The sequence below is a fragment of the Lissotriton vulgaris genome, unplaced genomic scaffold (assembly GCF_964263255.1).
Source record: "Lissotriton vulgaris unplaced genomic scaffold, aLisVul1.2 SCAFFOLD_912, whole genome shotgun sequence".
In the NCBI taxonomy this organism is placed as follows: domain Eukaryota; kingdom Metazoa; phylum Chordata; class Amphibia; order Caudata; family Salamandridae; genus Lissotriton; species Lissotriton vulgaris.
In genome coordinates this window covers 758,195-770,000 of record NW_028247922.1, presented here as the reverse complement: position 1 = coordinate 770,000, position 11,806 = coordinate 758,195, and the positions used below count along the sequence as shown (strand labels likewise).

At 39.4% G+C, this 11,806-nt stretch overlaps 1 protein-coding gene across 2 annotated transcripts in view; it reads right to left on the bottom strand.

Moving 5' to 3' along the window:
* The window catches only part of SLC38A8 (solute carrier family 38 member 8), a 332,753-nt gene that overhangs the window by 77,610 nt on the left and 243,337 nt on the right, over window positions 1–11,806 (bottom strand). For both annotated transcript variants that reach the window (XM_086949847.1, XM_086949848.1), the window contains one exon: window positions 3,423–3,537. In XM_086949847.1, coding sequence (XP_086805973.1) covers window positions 3,423–3,537 — 115 coding nt within the window. The remainder of the gene's footprint in view (window positions 1–3,422; window positions 3,538–11,806) is intronic.

Below are 11,806 nucleotides of genomic sequence, written 5' to 3'. Positions count from 1 at the left end.
TGGCAACACTCAACATAATAAATGAATGTATATTTTTTTGAAACATGAAGGCTCTGTGCCTCTTGCTTTGCATATTTCCCTTATGCTGCACAACATGTATCAACAAGCAGAAACAGGGCATTGCCACCAGTCAAAGACGGAGTCCCTTGTTCTTGTCTGCTTTTTGAAGTCCAGACTGCAAAATTCATGCCACACAATGTGAGAAGGAAAACTAAATGTTTACTTTGCAATCTCCTACTTTTGCAGTAAGGCACAGGCTCCAGATGAGTAGGGACCGATCAGACATTGTGTTAGCAGTGCACACACCCAAAATTAACAGGCAGAGCAGAATGGTTTTTGAGATGAAAAAGTAGAATAAATTCAAATATGCACTGGTAGCCCTCAACATTTTGAGCAGGTGAAGCACCATGGCTGGGATTGTACACAGACACATTGATGCCCTCACATTCAAAACCTTTTTTGAAGAGGTTTACACCTGTGTGCCTGAGGGGTATGTGGCAATTGTGAGCAGAGGACAGCTGTACTGTTAGTGAATGGCTTTTGAGAAAATGGGGATGTGCTTAGTGTAGGATGCAGACAATGCTGGCATCTCAAATCTGTGAAGTGCAGGACTGTGTGAGAACATAATTGAGTTAGGGGTGAAAGCTAGACTGCAAAGTAAGCCCTTGTAAAATAGACTGCAAATTATGATTTTGATTAAATAAAAGGCTGCCAAGAGATTGGAGTTGGATTTCTGGAAGTAGAAGACTGGGCAGAGAGTGCAAGGCTTAGCAGACAGTATGTTGCTGTGCTGAACAGAGTGAAGAACTATGGCAATGCATTTTCTGGACTTTGCAGAGTTGAAGTATGTGTTATAGAACTGAGTGAAATCCTTTATAGTGAAACTAGGGTGGCTTCCAAATACCGGCCATTTGACCTCTGTTTTAATAGTTTGCAAAGGCACAAGCATAAAAAAGTAATATGTATTCACTTGTAACATAACTTTTCTCTCTTTGTTTATTTTACTTTATTTGATAATGAAGTAAGGGGAGGCCTTCTGTTGCAGCATTCTATCTATTCTAGCGCTTACTAATCCAATGTGTGGCACTGAAGCACTTACTTCACTGAAGCACTTATCTACATTGTCAGCAAGCTATGGCATGTGTACCGTGAGTGGTTGGACATGTTTTCTTTGGTTTGTGATCCTATATGGGAAGTGTTACCTTGTCTTCCCTGAAGAACACCAATAATTCGGCTTAAAGTCAATGAAGCCAGGTGTGGGGGGGATGTCTCAGAAAAATGCGCGAGTTGCTCGGCATTTAGTAGCTCACGACGATTTTTACTGATCAGAAGTAGCTCTCACCACAGAAAAGGTTGGAGACCCCTGATATATACACATACATACATACATATACACACATATATATACACACACCTAGGAGATGAATATTTGCCTAAAAATCCATTTAAAACGCATATGCCTTTACCATGCAGTACTGTACAAAAGCCATACGTGGGAAAGGCACATGCACTGTAAAAATCTTGCGTGGTAATGGTATGCGTGGTAACAGTACCTGCGTTGTAACAGCTGCGTTGTAATGGTAATGCGTGGTAACAGTCGCATTGTAATGATTGTTTCACCAAGGTGCCAGATGGTGGAGTAAAGATGCAGGTTAATCAATTAGAAAACTGAGACCAGCCACCCTGGAACACGCTGGCTGGTGGGCAGCATCAAAAGTCAATCCTCCCACCTAAACATTCCAACTACAAAGGAATCTGCGAACGGTTCTACTACATAGGAGCAGGTCATATGGTGCCAAATAGAAAGCATACTAAAACACTACATTTAGGTAAACTTAAAGGAACATTTGTGAAATAGGTTTTCGCTCCACAAAGAGCCTCCAAGTGCTGCGTCTTGGCCCTTGGAATAATGGATTGGCTTTCCGAGCCATGTCTTTCAAATTAACTCAGCAGCATTCAAAACATCACTTAAATTGGCTATTGGGCCCTTCAGACCTATGGGCTAGTTCTGTTCGGATGCAAACTGCATTTAAGCCAGTTTGGGCATGAACTTGCCTAAGGAGACGCGCGCCAACTGTGTTCACTCCTGGTTTGCAGTTGTACCTTCTGTTAAGTGCCACTTAAAATCTGATATTTCAATGGCTGATGTTTTTACAGCTACTGAACAAATTGTGCTTACAGTCCATTGATCCAGGTGGCTGGTAAATACTGATATTCCTTTGATATTGGAACGGCTGCTGGCCAAACAGCAGATAATGTATGCTACTTAGTCAATGGTCAGGTAAGCAATGAGTGTTTATTTGCTATGCGCTAGGCAACTAGCCAAATGGTACATATTTAGCCAGCAGCGGGTAAATAGATAAATGTATTTCCCATTTGCAAATAGTACGTATTTTCTGTTATGTAGCCAGCAGCCGGGTAAAAGGGGGGTTTCTTGGCAATTTGCCAGGCTACTGGACAAATAGTGCTTAATGGTTGCCATTTTGCCACTGGCTAGGAGAATAGTGACGTTTCTTTTCGGTTTGCGTGACCACCAGCCACATAGTACACAATGTCTGATACTTGGGCACAGGGCAGGTACATTGTTAAGTTTCTTTACTTTTGGATGGCTGCCAGCAAAGCAGAACATAAGATCATTTAGGCGATGCACGTGTACATTGTGAAGTTTTCTGCTAGTTGCACGGCTGCTACCTAAACAGTGCAGAATCTCTACTATTAGCCAGCAGCCAGGTAAACAGCTGAGAAAATTCACTATTTACTCAGTGGCTGAATAGCGACCACCATAATCTATAAAATATTTACACAAAAAAAGTAGGTGTCTATTTCAGCTTTTTTTTTTTTTTTTTTTTTTTTTAAGTACCCCGGAATAGCAAAATGAAAGCTTTTTACTCCCACAAAAAAGGTTCCTCTTGGCACAGTTTATATATTTTTGAACCGGAAGGTTGCAGGTAGGTTGTTATTGCGTATCAATAGCATTACACAGGTAGAAACGGCCGAAATCCTAATTGTTTTGTAACACCATGAAATGAAGACAATCTACACTGTTGCGAGACACAATATTATACTGCAGTCTTCAAAATTAAAATGGCGCTCAAGCTGGATCTTACATGGACCAAGCAGGCATTTTTGCGCGGCTTGCATTAGGTGGCTGGGGCCTAGAAGATCAGTTTTTTCCAATGCAATCATACGTACTCCCTTAGCACATTTTTGTCACCCTTTATATATTTTTTTTGCATTGCAATGGGCAATGTAATGTACAGCCTCGTGAAAATAAACTGATGTTACTAAGTGCAAATGTATTGTATATATATGTATGTGACGAATAGGTCACACACGCTGCCCTTTCCAATGAACGCCCACATTACAATTTACAATACACTTTTCCGTTTGTTAAAAATAAATAAAGTGTAGATGTGCCTTACCTGTCAGGGAGTAAATCACCAAACAGAACAACATGGAGACGGATGACGTCATGACCCAGTTGAGCAGTCTCTGGTTCCGCATGCTGCTGTAGATGGCAATGGAGGACTCGTGGCACTGGAATGCGAAAGAAACACGCACATTACGCACGCACGTGACAGCACTGTAGATTCAGGGCTTCTACCGAGCAGACTGTCCAAGGAAACGAGGCAGACACTTCTCGCTACATTGCTACACCAGCTAACTTTTTAGTTCAACTATATTTTGTAAATATGTAACACTCGCTCTGAAGGAATCTAATAGTTACACGTCATATCACCTCTAACATGTTGCCTGTAATGTCTGATCTAATTTTACTTAACTTTATTGTAAATCGCTCTGACACCTCTGGGTGCGCGCTATTTAAAACCGCATAAATTAATAAATTGTATGAGATGTGGAGGTCTTTCCTAGAGTTGAAAACTGAAACCTAAAGGGGCGGAATAGTAACCCATGCATCAAAGTGCATACATTCATTTAATCACTGGTGCTCGACAATACATTTTAAATTGATCAATTTGAATTAACCACATAGGTTTTTAGAAAGTTTGCTGCAAAACCTAGGAGTTCACAGGTTTTTTTTTTACACTGCCATTTTGCCAAAAAACAAGTCGTGCAGAATGCAGTCGTCAGCATTGGGCGATCTGACTGGCGAGCAAAGTTCTCTAAAGTCTCTTGCAGACACACACGCGAGCAGACACATGGCGGCAGACAACCCCCCCCTACCCCCCCCCCCCCCCCCCACGCATGCAGACACCACCACCCCCCAAGGCGCAGACACTCCCCCACATGTGCAGACACCCCGCCAGTCACAGACACCCCTCCTACCCATATGCGCAGACACACCCTCATGCGCAGACACACACCCCCATGCGCAGACACCTTCCACGTGCAGACACTCTTCCCCCCCCCCCCCCCCCCCCACGTGCAGACACACATGCGCAGATACAAACACTTACAGTCGGCCGCAAGCCAGCAGTTCGCATCATCCCCAAAAACATGGTAAACTGAATCGATGCATGGACTTCTTTTCTCGGTCTTTTCCCAAAACTTAAATCAGAGACAGCCTTCACTCAGCTTGCTCTGAGACCCCATCAACCCTCGCCTCTTCCGGTGTTTCACAGCGCACACCAGCATAATTTCATTCCCCAGCATCAATTTTTTTAAATTTGATTTTTTCCTCAGATTTGGCGCCCTGTGAGGTGCCTGGATCATGCAGGACTAAGAAACTAAGGGGCAGATGTATCAAGAAACCATTTTGCACTTCTCTAATAGCGATTGTTAAGGAATCGCTATTTGAGAAGTGCAAAATGGTATGTATGTAGAATTTCGCTATATTTTAGCGATTCCTTAAAATTCCTTAATTGCGATTAGCAAATTGCTAATCGCAATTAAGGAATAATTTTCCCATTCATTTCTATGGGCCAGGAGGCCCATAGGAATGATTGTGCAGTAATTCTCAAATTGCGAATTCGCAATTTGCTAATCGCAATTTGAGAATTATTTCAAGGGTGCAGGGGTGTCTCATGGACACCCTGCTGCACCCCTGAAACTTACATGTGTGTGCATATGGCACACATACATGCCCTATGGGCATGTATGTGTGTCACATGCCACCTTCAAAATAGTCATATTTTGTTTTTTTAAAGGATTTCGCAAATTAACACGAACCTCAAATTGGTGTTAATTTGCGATTCCTTAACCCAAATTCGCAATTTAAAAAAGTATCATACATGCCATCGAAGGAATCGCAAAATTGCGATTCCTTAAATGCATAAGCAAAATAAGGAATCGCAATTTTTTGCGATTCCTTATTTTGCTAATGTGTGATACATCCCAAAAGATGCTAAATGTCCGTTTGCGATTCCTTAAGGCCGAAATTCGCAGAATTTCGGCCTTAAGGAATCGCAAAAGGCTTGATACATCTAGGCCTAAAGAACTAGGGTGACCAACTGGCATGGGTGCAAATCTAGGACGGTCAGTGTAAAAATTCAGGACAAAGGGTCAAAATTCAGGACAAAAATTCAGGACAGAAGGTCAAAATTCAGGACAAAAATTCAGGACAGAAGGTCAAAATTCAGGACAAAAATTTGGGATAAAATGTACGTTTTACAGACATATCAGAGGAAGTCGCACAATAGTATATAAGTAAGTAAATAGACAACCAAAATAAGTACAAGTCAAAATAAATTTACATAAGGTTGAGACAATCGTGCACTTCAGTTTTTCGGTATGCCCGCAGCCTTGCCAAGCAACATCAGGCTCTTTCTGTAATCAAGATTTGTGCTAATGTAACAAACATTATAGTATTTTTTTATTTGTAGGTTTAAATCTTACTTTTAAATGTACAGTGAAAACTCTGTTCCAGTCCCATGACATTAAGAAGCACTTTGCTGAATAGCCTATTTTATTCATTTTTACTCCAAATTCTTTCACCTTGCACCTTATATTTATTAAGGGATAATATTTTCAGGGACATCAGAAACTGAACAATATTTTAAAAGTGGTGATCACTTCTACCGTTCACAAATATCCACCTTGAAAATGTGGTAAATTACCTATAGATGGAGGTTTTGCACGAATGAATGCTATGCCACCAACAGTTATTTTATTTTTATTTTCTCCAGCATGGCACCAAGACAAAAGCAGAATGCCTTGACTTAGTCTGATGTAGGAAAAGGCACACTACACGCTGTCACTACAATAGGGCCCATTGTCATTCTATACGTCACGTGCTAATCAGCTACAGTCCCAGAATGACAATGGGCCAGTCCACAGTCTGTGCGAGGTTTGGGAGGGGCTGCAGCAGCCTCAGCCTACAGTTTAACCCCTTCGATGCTGATGACGGCCCCCAGCCATCATGCACTACGGTGGGCGTGTGCTGATGACGGCTGGGGGCCGTCATGAACCCGCCCACTCGCGATTCTGCCGCACAGGCGCAGATTCGCGGCCACGCCCAAGGGGTTAAAAGAGAAGTGCAAGGGGTGTGTGGTCTCACGCAGACTCAAGATGGCGACTTCATGCTGAGCTCCGCTAGATCACGGAGCTCACTAACTGTTTTCAGCCATTATTTGCGGCGCTCGAGAGAAATGGAAGCCTTCCCGATGAATCAGATCTACTGGAGCAACTGCTGGAGCCCTTTCTCTCTTGTCTACTCCTGCTTGTGCTAATTACAGGGACGGTAATTTTTTCCTCACTTTTACACGAGCGGTCGCCATTTTGTGCCTGCCGCTCATCATCTCAGACTTCCTACTGAGGTAAAACCGGCGCTTTCCATATAATTCTTTCTTTCTCTATCTTTTTACTAGCACACACTAATCCTGCAAAAATATGCATAATTGCCTGCTACTTGGACTATTTTTTTCCCTGCAGTTTGAGATGTTTATCTCTTGCCATTCCCTCAGGAATGCGCTTTCATGAATTTTGCTGAGATTGTATCCTCACTTAATTTTTACTACGTTTAGCCATATTGAGAGCTTTTATTGGTGGGTCAGCAGTGTCTTCATGTGAACTCTGACTCATTACTTTAAACCTACTGCTGTCCTCTTTAAGTCTCCTACAGAGAAGGAAAATGTACTTTTTTTCTGCTTATGGGCAGATTGCGGTCTCCATTAAAAGTGATTTTTCATCCTTCTTGACGTTCCACGATGGCCAGTGACAACCCCTCTCATGGTAAAGCTTCCTCTTCTGGCACAAAACCTAAAAGGGCTAAGAATGATCCCCCTTCACCCAGTTTCTCGTCACATAACCCTGTCCTTGATTCTATTCTTGATGAGGTGAGGGGGTTGAATGCCTTTATGTCCACTACCAAGGGCAAACTCCAGTAAATTGAAGATAGATGGATCACAAAGAAAGCAAAGGTATTTGTTATGGAGCAACGTATTAGTGATCTACATGCTGTCTCTATCAAAATTCCTATTCTGGAGCAAGAGGTTCAGCGGCTTAAGCTTCACACAGAGGACCTAGAAAATCACAATAGACGCAATAATCTCTGATTTTATGGCTTACCAGAAAATTTGGAAGGTCCAGACATTCTCCTTTTTCTTAAAAATTACGTCAGAGCTCCTTGATCTGTCACTAGCCCCTTCACTGAATATCCAACGTGCTCATCGCTTGGGCCATCTTCAACAGAACTGTTTGACCTAGAGGACTTATAATGCTATTTTTGGAATTCACAGACCTTATGCGAGTCTTACAGGCAGCAAAGGTGAAACGTCGACTTGTTTGGGCTGGTCAAATAATTTTTCTCTCTCAAGATATCTCCAATGCCACCAATGCCAGAAGGAAGGAATTTCTCGCACTTAGTCCTCAGATGACAGATAAATATTCTTTATGGCATTTTACATCCTTGTTTGTGTAATATTACTCATAACGACTTCTCCCGCTCATTTGATGACGCTGTCAAATTGAGGTCTTTCTTGCTCAGTCTCATCTTCTATGGATAGTTCTACTCAAAGTCTTTAATTTCTCTCCCTTATCTCTCTCTAAATAGATTTATGGCTGTTACTTCTATTTCTTAATTTTGCTCCTTTGCTGTTCCATCTGTTCTCGGTGCAGTTACGCTCCATGATTATTTCGTTCTCTCCCTTAGATCTGGATTTCTTTCATTGATCTACTTTTTTTCCTTCATATCCTCTTTTCTTCATCTATTCTTTTCTGTTTTTCTCTTTTTGACAATATGTAGATTGATGCATGTGCCTATTGTTATGTGTTCTTACATTTAGTTTATTGTATTCATTTAATAAGTGGTGTTTTTCTGCTTCCAGTTCTCCTGAAGTGCATCATCTTCATCCATGTGTTTCCCTCCCTTCCTTCAGTTATGTGCAATATTGTTACGTGGAATGTTCGTGGTCTTGGAAATCCAGTCACAAATTCAAAAAAGTACTCTTGTCTAAACAGAATTCTCAGGTTTCATTTATTCAAGAAACGCATTGTAATGATATATAATCGCTTAAATTGAAGACAATGAGAGGGTCAAGCGGTTTATTCTCTAGCCTCTAATCAGAAGGGTGGTGTAGCTATACTATTTCATAAATCTTTACAGGTACAAATGTTATCCACACAATGTGATAGTGATGGACGCTGGGTAATGGTAAAGGTTGTTATTCAAAATAAAGAACTTGTCTTATTGAATATTTACGGCCCTTGTAAACCAGACCCCGACTTTTGGAATAGTATTAACCTTTTACTTTCCTCACTTGATAGCCCAAATATGGTTGTTGCTGGGGATTGTAACCAATGGTTGGACCCATTCTCAGCTAGACAATCTGAATGTAAAATTAATCCTGATAAAACCCATAAATCATTTCAATCTGCCATTGCCTTACAGTCCTTATATCAAGTTTGGATGACCTGTAACCCAGATTCCCTTGAATTTACTTTTTTTCTAATGTTCATCATACTCGTTCTAGAATTGATTATATTTTGGTTAGCAAACCCTTACTCCCATCTATTCAATCCTCTGAAATTGGACCTATATTTAATCTCTGATCATGCTCCCGTTATTTGTTCTTTTCCTTTTCCTGAATTCTCCTAAATTTGGTTGTTGGAAACGTAATAATTTTTTGTTAACAGACACTGCTTATGTAACCGAAGCTACTACTTTAATTAACAAGCTTTTTACTATTAATAATCCTTTGAACACTCCCATTCCTAATAACTGGGATGCCTTTAAGTCTTCCTTCCGTGCCTTTACTATTGCATATTAGGCAAAAAAGAAAACCACTAAGGCCAAGTATACAACTTTACTACAACAACTCAAACTGCTCAAACAATTATTTTATCTCAAGATCTTCCTCTGTTCTTCATGAATTAAGGCCAAATCTGCTCTTAACAAGCTTGCTACAATTGATGCGTGTAATGTCCTTAAAATTAAGTAAGCATCACAGGGGTCAAAATAAAGCTGGCAAGATGCTGGCCAACTAGTTAAAAATTAAATTTAACGTAAAAATATTGGTTTTATTCTAAATAAATCCACTAATAATTTAGCATCCTCTGATGATTTTATTGCTACTGCTTTCCAGGATTATTACCAATCATATTTTGAGGATAGGAATCCCTATAATCAAAAATTTACACACTTCTTTTGTTCCTACCTAAGCCCCCTTCGCTTCCTGATGAATTTGCATTACTAGAAAGAGAAGTTACTCTTCAAGAAATAAAGGATGCAATTAAATCCTTAATAAAACCTAAAGCACCTGGTCCTGATGGTCTTTTTGTTGAATTTGTTTCTACTTATTCCTCTATTTTTGCTCCAAACGTCGGGCCTTTTTCAACTCATTTCTTGCTGATTTTAAAGCTTCTGGCTCATTTATAGAGGCCCTGAATGTCCTTATTCCCAAGCCTGATAAAGACCATTCCCTCTGTAAAAATGATAAGCACATTTAATTAATTTATTAGGATTGTAAGATATTTGCTAAAATCCTTGCCTCCCGACTCGAGATTATTATTCCATTATTGGTTAAAACAGATCAGCTGGGCTTGTTAAGGACAGATTGGCTGCTGACAATGCTCGCATGTTTGCTAATGATATCTCCTTCGGGAGGAAGTACAAATCTCCACTTGCAGCATTGTCCCTAGATGCTGAGAAGGCTTTTGATCATATAAACTGGCAATTTATATTGAATACACTTCAAAGGTTTGGTTTTGGTCCAAATTTTAATTTCTTATGTTAAACTCTTATATTCTTTTCCCCCGTGTTAGTATTTTAGTAAATGACCATTTTCTAAATTCTTTCCGTTATATAGAGGTACACGTCCGGGTTGCCCCCTCTCACCCTTATTTGTTTTAGGTCTTGAACCTTTCCTTGAGCACATTCAAATTAATTCACTTATTTCTGGTTTAACACCATTCTAAAGAAACTAAATTATCAGCATACGCTGATATTGTGGTATATATGTCGAATCCCACAACCTCCCTTCCTCCTTTTTTGGATGAACTCTCTCTGCTATTAATATAGGTTTAATAATACAAATTTTACCTTGTGTCCCGCAAAAATTAAATACTTTGGATTTGGTTTTCTTCTACCTTAACTACCACAATAACTTACATGTTTAATGCAATAACTACCAAAATACACTCACTCCTTTCTTGGTCTCCTCTTCATTTGTTATGGTGGGGTAGATTAGATACTATTAAAATGATGATTGTGCCCCATGTCCTTTATACATTATCCATGTTACCTTTTCAGATCCCGGTTTTATATTTTTCACAGATTAATTCTATTTGTATAAACTTTTTATGGAATAACAAACACCCCGCATTTTTATGAAACTTAAACGTCCCAAAACAGAAGTTGATATGCATTTTCTGGATTTTAAATCCTATCATTCTGCATTTTTAATACGTCAATTTTTTGTCTTAACTTATGATTCTGCTGATATCCCTATCCCACGTAGGATTGTTGAGCGTTCCCTATTAAAAGATTTTGCTTTTTGAAATATAATATATATGTCTAATGGCACCTTCATATCGGATAATCCTATTTTAAAATACTCCCAACAATTATATAATATTTTTTCTGATGGTCTAAATTTATATCAAATTTTTTTTACTTCCACTTTCTGGTATAATACATTTATCAAATATAAGCGTGAATCATTTTATTATAAACACGAGAAGGGAATAATTTGTATTCATCAATTAATCCAGCATATTTCTGTTATTCCAGTCCATGAATCACAATTACAATAGAATTTACCGGATTTTTTAATGAGTATCTTTTTTATGATCAAAAGCTTTGCAGTCTTATTTATCTTCTAACAATTTCCCTTTAGCTTCTCCCTTACTCACTTCACCCTCACCTTTATACAGTATTTCTCAGGAACATAGGCCTAGGGCTGCCTCTATTTATAAAATGTTGTTATCACCCGTTATTGAACAACCTAAATCCCATGTAGAATTACTCTGGGAAGCAGACTTATCTTTGTCACTTCCTATCTCTTCTTGGGATAAATTATGGCTCAAGTTATTTAAAACTTCTATTGTCGCACATATTACTCAATCCCTATACTTTATTTATAGTAGAGCTGTTATTACCCCGGTTTGTATATCCCCTACTTCCTCGTCCCTATGTTGGTCTTGTTCTGAGTCCACTGGGACTTTAATTCATCAACTTTATGATTGTTCTAATGTATTGAAGTTCTGGCAATCTATTTGGCCTAATGTATGAAAATATTTCAATGTAATAGTCTGTTATCAATACAAAATGTTTATAGATTCCTCCTCATCCGATTTTGATGTTTCTAATCATATTTCTTTGCAGTTTGATTTATTTATTGCTCTAGCATTTAAAGTGCTTCTGTCCTGTTGGAAAGATAACTCTAAATTATCATTATTAACCTGGTGG